Source organism: Felis catus, chromosome C1, assembly GCF_018350175.1.
Source record: "Felis catus isolate Fca126 chromosome C1, F.catus_Fca126_mat1.0, whole genome shotgun sequence".
NCBI lineage: Eukaryota > Metazoa > Chordata > Mammalia > Carnivora > Felidae > Felis > Felis catus.
Genome location: NC_058375.1, coordinates 55618782 through 55639016, shown reverse-complemented (window position 1 = coordinate 55639016; position 20235 = coordinate 55618782). Strand labels below are relative to the sequence as shown.

At 38.5% G+C, this 20235-nt stretch overlaps 1 protein-coding gene across 1 annotated transcript in view; it reads right to left on the bottom strand.

Annotated features, from left to right (window-relative positions):
- Positions 1-3394: 3394 nt before the first annotated feature.
- IL23R (interleukin 23 receptor) overlaps positions 3395-20235 on the bottom strand; it is a 60539-nt gene continuing 43698 nt past the window's right edge. The window contains exons 8-11 of the mRNA XM_023258809.2: positions 13917-14006; positions 10918-11023; positions 9893-9983; positions 3395-6348 (exon numbers count right to left, since the gene is read on the bottom strand). Of these exons, the coding sequence (XP_023114577.2) occupies positions 5695-6348; positions 9893-9983; positions 10918-11023; positions 13917-14006 (941 nt within the window). The 3' untranslated portion in view covers positions 3395-5694. The remainder of the gene's footprint in view (positions 6349-9892; positions 9984-10917; positions 11024-13916; positions 14007-20235) is intronic.

Here is a 20235-nt window from a genome sequence, read left to right as displayed (position 1 = left end):
AAGAATAAGATAAAGCTATATATAACACCCCATGAAGATTTCCAACATATATTACTGAGTGAAAATAGCAAGTCACAGAGCAATACCATATGTTAACCATTTAGGTTAAAAAAATGGGAAAGAAAAACATTAACTTATTGAGAGTTACTACTTTAGATGAAGGGGTTGGGTCACGGGAAGCAGGGGTGTGAAGAGATACTGTCACTTTTTATTCCATTTACATTGGTATTAGATTCTTTAACGTGTTTTTTCATGAGTTACTGTGTAGCTTAAAAATTAACTTTAAAAATGTCACTGTTGTATTTTCTCTCTCACTTGTAATAATGTTCTCAAGCAGGATATGAACAGAAAGAAAACAGTCAGGTTCATTGACTTCCGTATCTCACACTTGGGCTCCAGTGTTTGACTATGATTTCCTTCCTGTCCTCTGACAGAGTCACTAATTTTAGGTATGCCTTTATGGTTAGAAACAGCATTTTATTTTGCTTGAATTTTTAACCAATGATCATAGGAAAGAACTATGTTTCTAATATTTGTGTAGTATAGTTTTTTTTTTCTTTTCATGAAGCTAGGCTAGAATCCTTTTATCACCCCAAACAAAAATAGACCACTTAAGAATAAGTTCTTAATTTGTTGCTAAATGCTACTTATGAGAATTTGATAATAAGTTGTTTTCCTGCACATAAGCATAAGGGAAATGTGCCTTTACAAAATTGATGGAAATTCTGGATATAATGTAGAGAATTTATCCTAAATTAAGTTGAAAAGTGAAATTAGCAAAATGCCTAAGGAGTTTTAACATGAAACATTAATTGGGATTTAGTGGTGCTAATTTTAGCAGTGGGAAAGAGACATAATAACATTCTATCAAACCTTTGTTGGAGTTTCTTGTAATATTGCCTTATCTGTAGCTTCTAAGAACGTGGTACACAATCAGAATCCAATTATTTTATATTGGTTTCATGCTTTTACCCAAGAGAAATTCATAAATTGTTTTTAATCATTTCTTTTATTTTAAATCAATATTGTCTACCAAGTGGATAACATTACGCATTAAACCATCACCTCCTGTCGTTGGTGTAATTACTTTGTAAAGAGGTAAACCACAACACAATTTGACAATCTTTGGGTTTATAAAATCTCATTATGTCATAACACAATATTTTATTCTTAGTGATCACAAAAAAAGCATACACTTGAACAAAACCCAAACATTTATGATGAAGTAATTGGAAAGAACCAAGTTAATATTACATATGGTACTGCCTCTATTAGAATCTCTGAGAGAGAGCTCCTTTTTACTGCAGCTGTTGAGGAAGTAGGGAGGTTTGAGGGAGTTCTGGTTCCCTTCACCAGGGTTGGCAGTCATGTGGCCGGAGTTGGAGGGTTTGGCACAACCCCAAGATACAAGCTTCTCAAGGAGGGCCAGGACCCGGTTGCCAGGTCTGGAAGAGACAATGTCGCCTCAGATTTTCATCCCACATGCATAGGCTGCTGCAGAGGAGATTGGGGGGCAGGGGGTGCAGGAATGATCTTCATCTTCTGTTTTAGCAGATTTGCTTTCACCTATTTTATATTTTGGGCTTCTGCAACAGATTTCATCTGGAGAAAGGGGATCAGTTGCTAAAGTGTATTTTTGAAAACCTCTGCTCTATGTCAAAGTCATGTGCTGCCTCTGTGTCAAAGGGAGGATGGCTTGAAATATAAGAAAAGAAAAAAAGGTGGGAAAACCCTCTGATGGAACCAGGAGAGCAAACAGCAACCCACACTATATGAGAACCACATGCTAAAACTCATAAGCCTTTTTATATCATCAATTTTATATCTAACTCTGGTAAAGACAAATTCCTAATTTTAAAAAAATGATAAAACACACATACACGCATAAACCAAGAAAACACCCCCAAACTGTACTTCATCTGTACCCCCCCCCCTTTATTGTTTCTGTATAAGAAAAGGGAGGTAGGTAGGACACCTGGGTGGTTCAATCAGTTAAGTGTCCAGTTTCACCTCAGGTCATGCTCTTACAGCTCGTGGATTTGAGCCCCGAGTTGGGCTCTGTGCTGACAGCTCGGAGCCTGGAGCCTGCTTTAGATTCAGTGTGTCCCTCTCTCTCTCTGCCTCTCCCCTGGTCATTCTCTGTCTCTCTGTCTCTCTGTCTCTCTCTCTTTTTCTCTCTCTCTCAAATATAAATAAATATCAAAAGAAATAGAAAAGAAAAGGGAGGTAGGGTGTGAGGAGGATCCGAGAACAGGGGAAATTGGATGTCCCTTAATCAGCTTTAGTATTGTCTGGAACTGGTGTTCCATCTTGCTTCAGCATCACTGAGGATTAATCTGCTTTATTTTGTATATCTCTCCCCTTCTTCCCTTCCAATGGTATCTTGAGGGACTTTTTCTGCCTCTTTCTCTCTTCTTCCTCCTCCTTAACCCATACTAATAAGCATGGCATCTCCATTTAGGAAGCAACAACTTAACATTGCAGACTCAGAGAAAGAAAGTTGATAATAAGCCCAAGGGCTAGATGGAAAGATAAAAAGGTACACTTGCCCCCCAAAATCTACAGAAGATTCTGGCTAAGAAAGGGGAGGTGGTGGGGCTTTGGGTTAGGGGCAACTTGTACAAGAGACCAAGACTCCAGCCCTAGTGTCATCCTCTTCCCAAAAAATGTAAGATCCTCAAAGGGCATATATTGTCTGGTTTTTTTCCCCCTAGAATATAAGTCCCAAGGATGCAGGGACTTGGCTTGTTTTGTTAACATCAGTATTGGTCAAAGTGCCCTGCACATTGTAGGGGCATTCGATACTTTAGTAAATACTTGTTGAATAAAAGCACCATTGGAAGAAAACCCTTGCTCACTTACCAAGGTTGCATTATGATAAAACCATTAAAATTTTCCTTGAGTTGGGACAGTGGCAGACACATTGCCTCCATCATAGGTATAGCCTCAGTTTTTAGTCTATTGGGACCAACAATGACTAAAGGCAAAGATGGAACTAGAAGTATCTTCAGACAAAGATGGAACTAGAAGTATCTTCTCTGTGCTGAATAGTGATGTGGGTGTGGAAAAGACACCCTGGAAAGAGAAAACAGGCTCCTTCACACTCCAGGGGACAAGAAGTTCTAAAGGAGACACTCACTGAAACGGAAGCATACACAGATCAAATAATGTTGCAATCCTTTCAGCTTGACAAAAGCTTTTTTGATGTGTGACCAATTACAATTATACTGAAATACACTATGAAAATACTCATCATATGTTAACAGATGTCTTTATCATATTGGTAAACATCAGGGATTTGTCTCAGTCTTTTGTTATCTCTATCCCAAATACTACCTGCCTTTTTTCTTCATTATATTCTCCCTTCAAAGAAGAATAAAGGAAAGGCATATGGTCAGTTACAAGTCAAGAAATTTAATATTAGCATTTCATTAGTGGTTTAAAACATGCTCCTTTCAGAATATGTAAAGTACAACAAATATATACATATTTTAGGATAAACAAAAAAGAAATTCATAGCAAGGGATAGGTTTTTTACAGTGTGAATAGTAATGTTCCATTTTGGAGCAAAATGGCTTTAATAAATGATACTAAATAAAATAAGAAAGATTGTCAATGCAAAAAAAGAAGTGAATTGTGACAAATGGCTTATATGCTGGACATTAAATGGTTTTCATAGATAGAATGGCCATATGATTTATCATCCAAATGGGATGCTTCTAAGAGTGAAAGGGTACACTGGTCATAATTAGCACTGGGGCAACAGACCATAAATCAGAATAAACCAGGGTATGTGGTCATCTTCCTCATGGGGGCGCATAATGACAATAAAACTGCTTTTAGGTTTGTTTGTTTTTTTATTTTGAAAAGAAAAAAAGCTAAAAAAAATGAAATAGTTTGTCCATGTGCTAAACACACAGTAGGTCCTTTTTTGATTAACTGCTCAAATTTGTTGTAATAAACTAATCTGAATAATAAAATATTACTGTTGAAACTGATTAGAAAAGAGAAATTCAGTGGGTAATCTACCCTATTTTCAAAGTATTCTGCTCATTAGAAAATTTTTTCCCTGGGGGACCATAAAAATTAATCAGAATAGAGAAGTCTGCTGAGTACCATCTCTCAGCTGAAAACACACATCTCGTATTTTAAGATCACCTATCTTTCAGTATTGACCTGGTTGTCAGATAAAGGTCATCTCTAGTCCCATACCTTATTGAGTGTAACCATTAGAAGCACTGTATTGAGAGGATTCTGAGGTCACCTTAGGGCTTAGCAGAAAGGTGTGTGGTGCTCAGTTAGGATGTCTGCAGGAGATATGGATATGGGATGATGGCATGTTTGGCAAATATTGCCATCCCAGATTTGGGCAAATATCTGTTTTAACAATATTTTGCTGACATATATCTAATTATGTGGGGAACAAAGGCAAAAGAAAACAGTTAAATTTTCTTATAACACAGCCCATTGACAAGTCCTTGAGATAGGCAGAGTGACCTTCCTCTAGGAACTCAACAGCCTAGATGTTAATATTTTGCTAAGGGCAAAAGGCAATCTTAGCTTAACGTTATCTCGACTTCCAGGATCCTATGAGTTTACTTCAAACATACAGAAATTCCTTTGGAAACTTCCTTTATCTCCATCTCCCCTAGATATACATTAGCAGTCATCCTCCAGGCATATGGCCCACTAATATACATCTGAAGGGTCTCATGACCGAGATTTTACTAGACAGTAATAAATGACCTTTTCCCAACAAGAGCTAGCTCCCTCAAGGTCCTGGAAACCTTGCTTCCAAAATTCCTTAGAGACTTACCCTATCCCTAACCCCCTCCCAACTTGAAGGTATACAATCAGTCGCCCGTCACAACTGCAGTGCAGCTCTTTCTGCCCACGGGTCCTGTCCCTGTGCTTTAATAAAACCACCTTTTTGCACCAAAGATGTTTCAGAATTCTTTCTTGACCGTTTGTTCTGAATCCCCAAATTTCAACATCATCTAATGCATAGTTGATCAGAAAAGAAATAATTACACCTTGCTGATATTGCATCTGCTATTTCAGTTGTATCAGAGTGTAATTAACATACCAACTACACCACAGGACAATAATGCATCACTCTTAACTTGAATGAAGACAGCAGTTTCATGATGTCCTCACTTCATTGTTTTATAACCTGATTAGTCCAAAATCAAAATAAGGAAAGATCAAATCCCTACTACCTGAATGGAAAGTAGTAGAAACAATACAACAAACATGCTAATTAATTTCTTCTCCGTTTCTATTCTTGTTTCTATCTTTTTGTTGGGGACTATGTTTTTATCTACTCAAGAAAATTTTAAGCCATAAAATGAAAATTAAACTTTCTTCTCCCTTGCAAACAAACATTAACATCTCAATTTTTAAGAAGTATTTTCAACATTTATTTCACTGCCACATATCTTCTATTATTTAACCTTCTTGTAATGGAGAGATCCATTCTGTGCCTTGCGATGAGGAAAATAAAAAGGATTTAGTTGATACTTTTTGAAGGTGCACCTAATATTGGTGCTTCTTTTGTGAGTATGAAGTATGTTCCATCTTTGGATCTTAATTCTCTAATTTTGAAAAATAGGGCAGAATTAAATTTATATTGAGGAGGATATCCAACTTTAGATTGCAAGACAGCTTTCCCATATTAACTTTGACTATGCAGCTCTACTTTTCCAAGAGTGAAATGGTATTGAAGTGGTTTTCCAAAATATTTTGTGGAAAATAAGAATTAATGGATGGCAACTCCTCATTCATGATCCCCAAACAGGAGACGAATTCATCAGGCAACAGAGTCTGTTCTGGAAGAGTTTCATTGGGTGAAACATTTTCCAAAAGCATGGTAGTTTCTCCCTCTACTGAGTTTTGCATGTCCAGAGGACTGCATTCTCCTTGATTCAGAATAAGGCTTAATTCTTCAAGAAATAGTGTGTTGCTTAGTGAATTCATACTTGAGACAGGGAAAGCAAAATTAGGATATTTTTTAAACATGGCATTTTTCCCGAGGTCTATGGAATCAGCTGGTGGTTTGAGAGTTGAGGAAGCTGTTTCATCATTTTTGCTGAGATGGTTTCCCCCAGTGAGAAAAGTTGAAATCTGGGGTTTATACCCAGGGCTGAGGCCAGGAATATATACAACTGTAGTGTTGGTGAGTAGTGACTTTTGCAGGCCGTCTCTGGTCTCCAGGGATTCTGTATTCTTTTCCATCTTATAGTCTGTGGGTTTGTGTTCTTCTGGGAGAAAGATTTCTATCTCTGTAACCACTGGATCAACATATGGGACCTGTTCACTGGAATTATTATCTGTAAATTCACTTTTTTCCTAGGAAGAAAGATTTTTTTTGTTTAATTTTACAAAAGACATTTAAAGGGGCTAACTGGGTGATTAAAGAAGAACTGGGATTCTGCTTTCCCTTGGCTTTGCTTTTCCCCTCCCTCTTCTGATCTTGTTTCTCTTCCCATACAATTTCCTCCTTTTGTTATCCTGCTCAATTCCAGATCTTTATTAAATTCTCCCATGAGGAGACTGAAGGAAAGGAATAATAGAGATAATTGCTGTTTTAAGCACATGTCTTGGCTTAAAATTTTTAAAGAGAATGATGTCTTGCATATTATTTCAGTGCCTTTTAAAGTTTGGAAGTTTAATGTGTTGGAATAATTCTTAATATCATGGAGCCTTACTACAAGAAAATATCTCATTGCTTAAATAAAAGAAAGAAAGGTAGAAGAATCCTGTTTTGTTTCTGATTTTTGAATAAAGTAGTAATAAATATTTTGTGCTGGGGTTATAAAGGGGTATAATTGTATAAAGCTATACAATTCAGACATGAACAGGTGGATCAGTGAAGAAGGTTTTTATTGATATAAAAGCCTGATGACTCTTCTGGGTAAGAAAATGACTTGAGGCCTTGCAGCTGATGGCTGACTTCCCAAGGCAAACAACTCCCATCCAAAAAACATAGCCAGTTATAAAATTATAAAATTATAGCCAGTTGCTATGGACTGAAATGTTTGTGTCCCTCCAAAATTCATATGTTGAAGCCCTAATCTCCAGTGTGATGATATTAAGAGGTGAGACCTTTGGCGGGTAATTAGGTCATGAGGGTAGAACTCTCGTGAATATAATTAGTGCCCTTATAATAAGATACATGAGACTGTGATCTCTCCTTCTGCCATGAGAGGATACAGCAAGATGCTGACCATCTGTAAGGGAGATCTCACCAGGAATTCAACCTGCTAGTATCCTAATCTTGGACTTAACCAGCCTCCAGGACTGCAAGAAATAAATGTTTGTTGTTTAAGCCACCCAGTCTATGTTATTCTGTTATAGTAGTCTGAGCTGACCACAATACCACCTTTTAGTCTGTCGGCAGAAAACAAAACTTCATCTGAAGGTTTGCTTCTAATACCAGGAGCCCAGAATGGGCAGGAAGTTTGGCAAAAAAGAAGACCTTGAACAAAGCAGCATGAAGTGTCATTCAAATTTTCTTCAGGCTCAACCTCCTTAGGGAGCTTACCAGGTTTGGGTTGGAAAGGGCAAACATGTAGTCAAAAGTCAGATGAAGTCAAAGAAACTAGACATGCTATAAGAAATGAAGAATACAAGGTAGCTGTGTTCCAAAGAAGGAGGCATTTTCTGCACTTCAGGCTGGCAACTGAATGAAATGGGTGGGAGTCAGACCACAGTAAAGGACACAGAGGAGCAACAGTGTGGAAGACCATTCCAGAGTGAGGAGGATAAAGGAAGAAGAGGATCTGACCACAACAAGGTCAAGGACAGTTCTCTGAGTCACAGAAAATCCCTAATTCCCTAGGATAATAATTAGTGGGGGAACAAGATAGAACTACCAGGTGGAAATAATATTAAGATTATAGTATTTATTGTCTGTAGTTTGGTGGATATATGCTTGTCCTTCAGTGACTTGTTACCTATGTACTTCATTATATGTGTGGGTTTAGTTGTTCTAGATCACCCCTTAACTATTAGCAGGTAACACTATAGCCTTCAAACTCAGCCACCTGCAAACCCTTTCTCTCCTTCAAATATACAGAGACAGGAATCCCTCCTTCAGCCCAAAGTGAACCTTTTCACCTCATACCTTTAGAGCATCCCCTCCCCTCTTCTTTATAGTCTTGTTGGATCAATATTCCCTCTTTCTCTGTAGTAGTCCCTCTTAAGCCTAACTAATTTAGTATAAACACACTTCTGACTCATGTCCCTCTGAGGCTACTGTTGTTCATTCATTGTACGAGATGTGAGAGCTGACCATATGTCAGCATAGCCCCTTTCTCTACTTCCCTTTAGAAGAATGTCTTCATTCTCAGCCTCCACTTCCTCACTTACTAATCACTTCTCAACTCACCAGTGACCTCCCTCTCATCAAATTCCATGGACTCATTTCACTTTTTATGTTATATATCCTCTAAAAAGTAGTCAGCCCCATGGTTCCTTGCTTCTTGACACTTTGCTCACGCCACATGATGCTCATTCTATGACCCTCCTCCTCTGCCTCTCTACTAGGACCTTGTCTATTCCAGTGGAAAAGCTCTTAGTGACTCCTCATTGTCTTTAGCAGTAGTTTTCAATCCCTAACAGTGTTCTCAACCTCAGATGCATAGTGGAATCACTGTGGAAGCTTTCGACAATACTGATGCCTGGGTCTCCCCATGCCCTCCCTCCCCAAGAGATCTTGGAATGTGGCCCAGACATCAGGATTCCAATATGCCACCAAGGCTGAGAACTACTATCTTAAGGACATCTCTGGGGTTGGGTAAGGAGTTGATTAATGGGCTCATCAGAGCTCCAAACAAAGCCACTTTTATTTGTTTTATAAATTCTTGTTTTCCTCACATCTTTTGAACAAAAGGTTTCTAAGCTAAAATTAAATTTTTTAAACAAGTTTGAGCATCCTTGTCAACAGAATGAAGTCTGAGTTCTATGATCTGATCCTACTCACCATTCCTGCAGTACACCACCCACTCTTCACATCAAGCCTTTCAATAAAGCAACACTTCATTGAAACATGTGTTTCTCACCTCTGTGCTTTTGCTCATGCTGCCCTCTCTGTTTTGAATGTTTTCTGTTTCTCCTAAGTGACTCCTTCTCATCTTTCGTATGCTTCCTCTATACCCCCATCATGTTTCGTTTCATTTCTGTCATTGTACTTATATCACTGCAAGGCCGTGCTTGGATGATGTGTCTGTCCCATTTACTGGGTTTGGAGCCCCTTAATGATGAAACCGGGATGCCAAAAAATAGAAGGAGCACATATAGCAGAACCTTTCCCCTTCTCCAGAATCAGCAGCTCCTCCATAATTAGCATAGTCCCCTATTACCTCAGGGTCTTCCCAGCACACCCTTCTATTCTTTTTGAGATGGAAACTTGGCCTCGCCCCTGGGAGACCACCATATTTATTTTCCTCTCACATTTATTTTCTCAAATCCATTGAGCTTCAGCAGTAAAGCAGATCTCACCTGCTTCTCCAGGCTCATGTAAAACAGAAGCCCCTTTGTGTCTTTAAGCCTCATTTTGTTGAGTTTTTCTGCACTCCTCCTGTCGCTGAAGTCAGCCATCAGCTTTTGGCCATCACGTGACTGACACTTGGCCCACAAACTTCCTCTTTACTTTTCTCTTTTGAATAGCATTGTTTCTTTCTTCCTTCTCTCTTTCCTTCCCTTAACTTTATTCCCTTATCTCTCTTAAGTATAATTTGAAATATGTATAATTCTGTTTTGATATGTGTTTATACAATTATGCTAAAATGTACACACATTTATTTATTTGAACAGAAATTCTACTCTAATTGTTGGATTACTCTTTTGGTCTTCGCCGCCACTTAGTTTTTATTTGATGGTGTTTGGTTACCTGTAGCATTTTTACGATACTACTGTTTTCTATATTAGGAATATCTTCATGAAGCCACTTTGGTATTAGCAATAAGATTCTTCTTTTAATTCTAGGAAACAAATATCACACATTAGAAGAAGCATTTTACTTTAGGATTGATTCAGGCAATCACATAGGAGATGAGGAAATCAACTGGAATGGGAGGGGATGCATAATAAAGATTAAACTTCCTGATGCAGATTTCCATCTCTTACTTTAGAAAGTTAAGTGGGAAGTTGCTTCAATGTCTTTTCAGATTTTCCTCCCCTCTCTATTGCTCTGCTTTTCTCTAACGAGGCAGAACATTTTGAAACACTCACACTAGATTCAAGGTAAGTGGGAGAGCCACCCTGAAGTAAAACTGTACGCACGTTAAATATGGCACAGCAGGGGTGCCCAGGTGGCTCAGCCAGTTGAGTGTCTGACTCTTGGTTAAGTCTCAGGTCATGGTCTCACGGTGCCTGGGATTGAACCCTGTGTTGGGCTCTGCACTGGCAGGGCAGGGCCTGCTGGGGACTCTCTCCCTCTCTCCCTCTCTCTCTGCTCCTCCCCCACTCATGCTCTCCCTCTCTCTCTCTCCCTCTCTCTCTTTCTCTCAAAATAAACATTTGAAAAAAGAAAGAAAGAAAGAAAAAAAGAATCCAGGCACTGTAGATAAACTTGAGGGCACTGTGAGCAGGCTGTGTAGTGAAGGAGAAAACATGACTTGTGATATCAGCAGGTTCTGGGCTCCTGGGTTAGTGCTCAGTGACCTTGGGCTGACCACGTAACCTCTGGAAGCCTAAAGGAAGTGATCTGTAAAATAGACCTTCGGGTTTCCAGCAGGGTCATTGTGAGGATTAAACCAATGACATGTGTAAAGAGTTTGGCATGGGTCGGTAATCATTAAACACTGCTCATTTTAGTCTTTCTCCGATTAAAAATGTTGATGGGTTTTCCTAGTAAATAACTGAATTGACTAGGTTTGGTATAAATTAGAAAACAGAAATTCTACAAAAACTTACCCAGTTCGGAGAGATCTGTTAAATATCCCAATCAAAGAAAGAATCGACAACATGACAGCAAAGAAGATCATTCCCAATAAAAATCCAATGTCTTGTTGCCTGTTGTCTGAAAGGAGAGAAAAATAATTTTAGCTAAGCATTAGTGTCCATGGGATGTCTGAATCATTGTTCTCTCTGTGCCAAGCAAAAGTCATTGATCTCAAAGGAAAAAAAGGAAGGGGAGAACAAAATTAACCTTTCCCTTAGGCTGTGTGTACAGTGACAGCCCTTCCAAACTGCACAATATCTTTTATTTGAGAAAATTGGGCTGCATGTATCTGGTACCAATGGGTTTCTAGAAGTGCATCTCTGGCAATCGTGGTCAGCATTAGACATTTTTCTGAGCTTGTGCATGCATATTTTATATAAAAGGGTTTAATGATGAATCTCATTTGTTTTGTCTGACACAAGTAATAATTCCCAGTTGCTGGTAACAGAGCCTAAAGGTAGCCACAATCACAGCTGAGGTTTTTTGGGTTTTCTTTTTAAAATTTTGAGCAAGTCGGGGCGCCTGGGTGGCGCAGTCGGTTAAGCGTCCGACTTCAGCCAGGTCACGATCTCGCGGTCCGTGAGTTCGAGTCCCGCGTCGGGCTCTGGGCTGATGGCTCAGAGCCTGGAGCCTGTTTCCGATTCTGTGTCTCCCTCTCTCTCTGCCCCTCCCCTGTTCACGCTCTGTCTCTCTCTGTCCCAAAAATAAATAAATGTCGAAAAAAAAAATTTAAAATTTTGAGCAAGAAAGAAGTTAATGTGCAACTTGTCACCATTCTTCAAAATTTATTGTTCATGAGTTTTTTTCTGCTGAGAAACAGAAACAACCTAAAACAATATATAAGAAATGCAAATTGATATATATCTTGCACTCATATTTTATTTTATAAGCAATGCTTTCCTTACATTTTGAAGCTTAATTAATCACCCCAAATCCTTAAATAATTAATATGATATATTCAACACATGTTACCTACTAGGCTCATCACATTTTCTCCCTAGTACATGAAAAAAAAATCCCATTTTCAATTTTCAAATACAGACTATAATTGAGACTTGTCTGCCACAGTGGAGTTTGTTCTGAGTGATGATGGGTTTTTGACCTCCTTTCCACTCTCCTTCCCCACTTCCTCACTCCATTTGGCAAATATTTACCAGATACTTACCATGTGGCACACACTTCACGGGCCCTGCCCTCGTTATTTTCCAGCTGCACCTGCCATACGCTTAGGGGTCTCCAGGCTACCTGGCCCCTGTCCTTAAACCAACTGGTGTTCAGGGGTTGGGCCAGTGTAGCTTAGCTTGCTCCAGAGCTAGGGGGATATGGTATTAATGTTTTCCTAGGACTAGAATTCTATTGCTGAAGATTTCACACAACTAATGGGAGGTAGTGGGTGCCACATACCCTTGGGGGTTAGTGCCTGGGAAAGACTAGAGAATCCCCTAATAACATGGGGCCAGGCAGCCAGGCATAGGGGTCTAACGATAGAGCAGAGTGATCAAGAGACAACTGGAGATACCTGGCTTCAAATTGGACTCTGCCCTTACCAGCCCTGTAACCTCAGGGCATAATTATGAGCCTGCTGAAACTCAAATTTCTTCTTCTGGAAAATAGAGACTATAACACCTATCTTAATAGGGCCGCCATGAGCTCCTGACCTCCCCAGTTCCCACAGAAATATCAAGGGGCAGGCCTGGGGAGGCATCTGTAATTAAGGATATGTACTGAGCCAAAACACTTGGCTCATTGATTTGCATGTTTAAATTCAGAGTGGCCTCACCTTGCTTCATGTTTCTTTATAAGACTTAACTGCCACCTGACTCTTTTCTTGTTGTTTTCCTCTTTGTTTTTCTCCTCAACTGTCTAAAATGGAAGCTCCGTGAAGACAGGGGCTTTGTTCATTTTTTTCACTGCTGATTTCCCATCCAGTACAGTGCCTGGCACACAGTAGTTACTTAATGAATATTTGTGAAACAAATGAATGGAAGTCCAAAGACTGTCAATGTAACCTGCAAAAATTCTGGTACTATACCTGCCAGATTTCTTTTTTTTTAACTTAAAAAAAATATTTATTCATTTGTTGGGAGACAGAGTGAGCAGGGGAGGGGCAGAGAGGGAGGGAGGGAGACACAGAATCCAAAACAGGCTCCAGGCTCTGAGCTGTCAGCACAGAGTCTGACGCAGGGCTCAAACTCACAAACTATGAGATCATGACCTGAGCCAAAGTCAGAGGCTTAACTGACTGAGCCACCCAGGTGCCCTTATTCCTGCCAGATTTCTATGCAGGGAGATAAGTGGTTTACCAGTGGTCAGTGGTGAAATAGTTATGCCTAAAGTTTTTTAATTTGAAATTTCTATTTAGAGTTATATTTGTCCATTACACATACCTGATGGCATAATTTTTTAATGCCTAAAACATTTAGGTAAGCTCATCAATGGAAAATATTGAATCACACTAACAAAACAGGAGCTAGTTTGTACAAAAGAAAGAGTACAGGCTTCAGGATTTGAAAAACAGGATTTGAATTTTGATCTGTCACTTATAGTGAACCTGGACAAGTTCCTCAGCCTCTCTGAGCTCCAGTTTTCCCATCTGTAAAATAGATACATAACACTTACCTTACCTGGTTGTTTTGAAAACTGAACAAATGTATACAACTAACTACCACATGGTAGACACTCAAATTATGTTGTTGTTGTTGTTGTTGTTTTTTAGGAGTTTTGGGGTCTTGAGCCCCAGCACCTATTGAAATGAAAATGTATCCAACCCATAGCAGAAGCTGGCAAAGTCCACCTAAACCGTTGCTTAAATTCAGTTTTACCTGGATCTTTATTGATAATTTCCATACAGAAAGCTCATGGCATATCTTATTCGCAAGAAATTTATGCCTGGCACATGATTTTTCAGTTGAAGGGTTCAAATGAACGATTGGTAAAGACTACTCAAAAAACCTAAGAAGTATTTTCTTACCAGCGGTAACGTGTCCTTTAAAGATGGAAGCAATTAGAAGCCCAGAATTCTGAGTATCATGTTGGAATGATTTCAGTGTGACCTGGGGGACTTAAACAAAAAGAAAACAGAGTGAACTTCTTACATTTGCATTCAGGTTATTCAATTTCTGAATTACCCATTTTCACTTGTTTGGAGATGATTAAAGTAAACTTTAATAGGCTTGTAAGTGGGATAAAAACAAAGGCTTTTCAGTATGTGTGTCTTTTTCCCTCCTTTTAATTTAATTGGTCAAATCCTAAACACTGAAAGGACAATGAAAACTAACTTGAGTTTACAAAACCTCAAGGTATATCCTCTAATTTCATGAGGCTTCTAGGCAAAAAAATACCAAGGAGCTTTATTTAATTCACTGACAAAAACAAAAAACAAAAAAGACAATAACTGGTCTCTCCTTGATTCCTTCCAAAGATGATGCAATAAATTTTAAGTTTCCTTAAGAGCCTCCAAGATGTATCACTTTTGCCTTTGCACAATCTTTGAGATGCTGTTGGTGAACACTATCTTGGCTCCATATAAGAAGCTCATTTTTGATTAGCAGACACTTTGAGGTTATAACACAGGGGTGGAATGCCATTAATGACTTCCCTCTGCTCCTTTCCCACTGGCAAAGATCCTGGCCAGCCCTGTCTAGTCATAAAGACTGTCAGGTCACGGCTAATGAGAGCTTCTGACCAGGGTGTGGTGAACAGCCTTGGCAGCTAACCTGCTTTCAGTCTGGACTCAAAGGAGTCCTGGAGCTTTCTTACCCGGCTCCTTTCTCCTGACAATTAAAAGCTGCCAGAGGTGACTTCAAGGACACTATTCTGCTAACTGACAGAAGACATTCCTGAAAATGGTTCTAAGCCCTGGATTCCCAAGGGTGCCTCAAGCCCTATGTATTCAATTATTCTGATTTCAGTGTTCAAATTCTTCCTTTTGAGGAATTACTTGTGGGGCCTGGGAGAAATCACAACTTGAGGCAGGCTTAACTGCCACCGTGATATCACAGGCTTGTATAACAAGCTATGTGGCCCAGACAACTCTCTTTGAGAAAAAATATCATGGAGTTTCAATAAAAAGGTTCCTATGGTCTTTGGAAATTTTTGAAAAAGGTCAATCTGGGTGCAGGTACAGGCTCAGTAGTTTTCTAAGAACAATGGGTAGTGAATTCTAGAAGGTGAAAACATCAGAAGAGCCAAAAGTACTTTTCTGTGTTTTTATTCTGTCTTCTCTATAGCAAGAGGAAAATGTTGCAACAGTGAATTGTAACAAATCAGAAATTCTTTTTGGTTTCTCAGTGCTTCACTAAGTCTCTTTTGTTCCCAAGTATGTGGTTCCATCAGACTCCGAGGGAGAAAGGTTACGCCCCAGTGGTCACCAGCCAGGTTTATTTATCGAAATTAGTATTTTGTAGGCTATGTTCATTCCCAGGGAGCCCAAGCAGGACTCTGAATCTACATTATTTTGAAATTTTAAGACTAAAAATATTACTTTAAAATGTAACACAATTTTCAATTTGGCAAGATCACGGGTTTGTAGCATATGTTGCTAGATTATTTTTGTTTTCACTTACATTATTTTAAAAGTAGCATTTTTATTTAAAAGTAATATGTGGTGCTGTTGGCTTTTAATGCAGGTTAATTTAATTCTGCTGTATAAACTACAGGTAGTTATTTAGCAATGAAACTTCAGTTATTAATTTGTATCACATAAAAATAATGTTTATATCTAACTAGGGCTTTATTAGCCCTAATAGAATAAACACAATCATCCTTTAGGGCCTTTTTGTTATCAGAGTTGCGAATCAACCAGATGCATTCATTTAAATTAGATTAAAGTCATTTAAAATGACATTTAAAATAATTATCAGAGGGTAATTTCACAAGGAATCAAATATCTGAAGTGAGACGATTTATAAATAAGATTGTCAGAGAAGAAATCAAGCCAATGACAAAATGTTTAAGCACAGGACCTGAAATGAAGCCATCCATACTAGACTATATTCTTCATGGTATACTGACACCAAGTGGCTGGGTCATTTCTTTTTAAATTGTACTTAATATTAATCAGTATGAGAGCAGTAACCTTAATAGAGAAAAAAAAATTAAGAGGAAGAATAAAAGAGAGAGAAAAATAACCATCCTTAATCCTATCCCCTTGATCCTTTTGCCAGTAGTATTTCAAGTATTTCAAATAATTTCCAGGCATTTAACACAGAAAAGGGTTCACAAACACAGAATGATGTACACACACACAGAACCTTTATAACTGAAAAACATTGTTTCTATCAGCTCTAATCATCAGCGTATTACCAAATGTGCTAGAAAAACTCATGATATTTTCATTATTAATTTAATATCTGTGGTGCTAGGTCCATAATGAGACAATTCTGTCTCTGCTTGTTTTTCTCACCACACATACCTGGGTATACTCAGAAACTCACTTTTCTCTAATTTGGTAAGAGTTTTTATATAGCTTGTACACACTGGTATTGGACTTTAGAATTAGTCTTGCTGAAGACAGTGTGTTTAAATGAAAATTAGAGGGAGTTTAGAGTAGTTTTAAGCAAAAAAATGTAGTTTCCTATTCTTGGAAAAGAACTTGAAGCACATAACTACATTCTGTGGCCCATCAGATGCTAGACTATTTGCATCAAATCTCAAAAGTTCTCAAAAAATATAATGTATTTTATCTGTTTCTGAGGGATGATACGAAATCTGACTCCTCAGTCTTTTCCCTCTATGTCTGCCTAGTGTGTTTTATTATTCTTTTTAAGTGACCACTCATTGAGTACTGATTATGATCAAGGTAATATACTAGACTTTAACATGTTTTCTGTCATTTAATCCTTACAACAACCAAATCAGTTAGAAAATACTGTTGTCCTCGTTTCATGGATAGGACACAGAGGCGTAAAAAGGATAGATGACTTGCCCAAAGTCACCTAGGTAGAGGTCAAAGAGTGAAAATTCCCATCCAGTCCTGACATTTGGTCTGTGCTGGTCACTGGCTCCGTTAATTAAGAACCTCACTTCTGCAGCAGGATGGCTCTGGGTGGGGCAGGTGAGTTGGTCCTGCAAACAGCTGCTCCCATGCTGAGACCTAGCCACTGCTCCTCCAGGGGCTGGCCACAGTGTATGAGAACTGCCTGGCCTTGTAGGACTCCATCCCATACCACAATGGGCTGTGGTTGGGCTGACCCACTTAGCACTGACCCTAGAATCTTCCATCCTACAGTAACTTCCATCTGAAAGCCAGCTATTTTCTTTGATTATACAAGCAAGGCATGCTAATTGTAGGGTGCTTGAAAAGTATAAAAGAGTATGGAGAAGAAAGTGCAATTTTATACTTGTTCACAAACTAGAAGCAATCACTTTTTTAATGTATTTGTTAACAGTCTTTTGTGTATATCTGTACCCTAGTGGAGATCATTCTCTTTATGATCTAAATATCGTGTCTTGTTTTTTTCTTTTCTTTCAATATTGTGTCATGAACATTTCCTCATTTTATTAAAAACTGTTCAAAACTGTCATAGCAATTTAATATTTCATCATGTTTGTACGGTATTCAATCATCCCCCTATTGAGAAACTGTATAGCTTGGTGGTTTCAAACACCGTCTTTGGATTCAGACAAAACTCAATTCAAATCCTGGCTCCGGGAGTTGCATGGCTCTGGGTAAGTTGCTGAACCCCTCTCTGACCAGTTTCTTCATTTGTAAAACTGGATAATAACATAGTACTTCACCCCTGAGGTCTAATGGGATAGTTCATATCAAGTACTTGGTACTATGCTTTACACTAATTAAAACCTTAATAAGCATTAGCTATTGCTATTATTGGGCTTTGAGATTGTTTCAAAATTCTTACTATTATAATTAGTTTTTGGATAAATATCATTATACATAAATCTTTTTTCCATATCTCTGCTTATTTACTAAGTCTAGATTTCTATTAGTGGAATTACTAATAGATTAATAGTAATCGATGAATACGTATGGACATTTATAAGTCTTCTTTATTTACTTTTGCCTTTGCCAATCATGGTGTCAAAGCCGCACTACCCAACGCCTACATCTTAAAGGTTTTGACCAGAGCTGACACAGGGACATTTATAGACTTTTTTTTTTTTTCAGTAGGCTCTAGATACAAGAGGAGACCTATTAAAAGAGACCAAGGGTATGTTTTTCAAATGGTTTTTCTTAACATAAACATCTCCTTTTGTGTTCTCTCTTTCTAATCTCCTTCTTCTAACAATCTCAGATGTTCCATGGTGTTTATGTGCTGTCTTCCCAGGCCATTTTAGTTCTAGGGTTGGAATTCAACATTATTGGGCTAAAGGTAAAGATTTGACACTATTCCCAGTCAGTCATCAAAGCAGAAGATGATGGCCAGACCTATTGAATAGGCACCAGAAGCCCAGGGCAGGGAAAGTGATATGTCAGAACAAACTCATTACCACATCTGGAAAAACAAGTCAAATGATGAATCATTTTATGAGTTACAATGTCATCCTTGTGTAGTAAGAATAGGAAGGTGTGCCTAGACGTATCCACAGGATTATCTTCATGTTTATATTCCTGAACTCTAAGTACTTGGTATGTAGAGGGAGGAGAAAGTGAGAAATATATGTATGGTGATCATATGGTTAAAGAAAAAGATGAAGAAGAGGAAAAAGTGAAAAGCAGCAGCCAACTCAGGGAATTTTCCTAAGTCACATAGAATACACAGAGCCATGGATCTGATGTCAAAGTGTAACAAAACCTTATATGCAGGAATGGGCAGCTTCTGAGTCTTACTCAGTAGTTTAAGATTTTTCAAAAGTACCACTTTGCTCCCAAGCATAGCATGTGCCTATTCCTGAGTCTAAATAGTCTAGTAGACATTTACCACTTTTTATTTGCTCAGCACCAGGACATATTTCCTTGTGGGCATCCTAGAACAGGTAAGAAGCAGGAAAGGCTTCCCACTGTGGAAGCCTCAATGGAACAAAGATTCCCTCTCCCCATTGCCAGCAAGTAGCTATAAGCAGATGACCTAAACCTACCTGAACAGATGCTTTCCTCTCTCCACTGGCACACTACTCAGGTCCAGGAAATTATTTATAGCAGCAGCTATATGCAAGGTCTGGTAACAGTAGCACCACGGGGAGTCCAGGCAGGGCAAAAGACAGGCAGTGTTAGTGACCACAGTGCCAGCTATGGGGTCCTCACCAGAGTCTTCCGGACTACAATTTTGGCTGTGGTTCTGGCTTCTGCTCTCCTTTGTATCCTACTTGTGACTGTTTGCCTACTGATTTCTAGCTCTTTCTAATATTTCTGCTTGAGAGAATTTATTTGATTGCTTTTGCTGGCACCAAATCACAATGACTAGTAAAAATTGCAATAATAGGTGGTGGGGTAGCTAGGTGAGGAAATGTGGTAGGACAAATAGTGACCTCCCTACCCCCCAAAAGTTCACATGTCCCAATCCCTGGAAACTTTGAATAGATTAATTTATATAGCAAAAGGGATTTGAGATGGGGAAATTATCCTAGATTATAGCGATGGGTACAATGAAATCACAGGAGTCCTTACAAGAAGGCAGTAGGGTCAGAGTCAAAGAGAAAGAGATTGGAAGATGCTATGCTTCTGGCTTTGAAGATGAAAGGTGGGGCCACAAGCCAACAAATGTAGGTGGCCTCTAAAGTCTGGAAAAGGCAATGAAACTAATTCTCTCCTAGAGCCTCCAGAAAGAACATGGCCTTGCTGATATCTTGATATTAGCCCCAGTGATACTGATTTTGGATTTTTCACCTCCAGAATTAAAAAATAATAAATGTGTATTGTTTTAAGCCACATAGTATTTGGCTAAAGTTTGTAATAACTTGTTTAAAGAGCAATAGGAAACTAATACTGAAGGTTATTACTTCCTCATAGAAAAGCATAATCTGTATTCTTTATTAGTGGATATTGTGAACCTCAGAGATTATAAAGCTCTTATGCATTTTGTTTTATTCTACAGAACTCTGGTTCTTTATTAGGGATAGGACATGAAGAAGATTAAATAAATCCATATTAAGAGTCTAAACTGATTAGTATTTCAGGGAACACTGTCTGTTTAAACCTGTTTAGTAACCATGAATGTACACATTTATAATCCATCTCAGTATGAATGAATCAGAAACCCCTAAATACAAATAATGCAATTTTTGAAAAGTACAATTCTGTATAGTAGCTTCTAATCTGTGTTCTATTTAATATCACTTATATTTAGTTCCATTGATGTAACATTAGTTTTCTTTTTTTCTCTTGTAGTCCC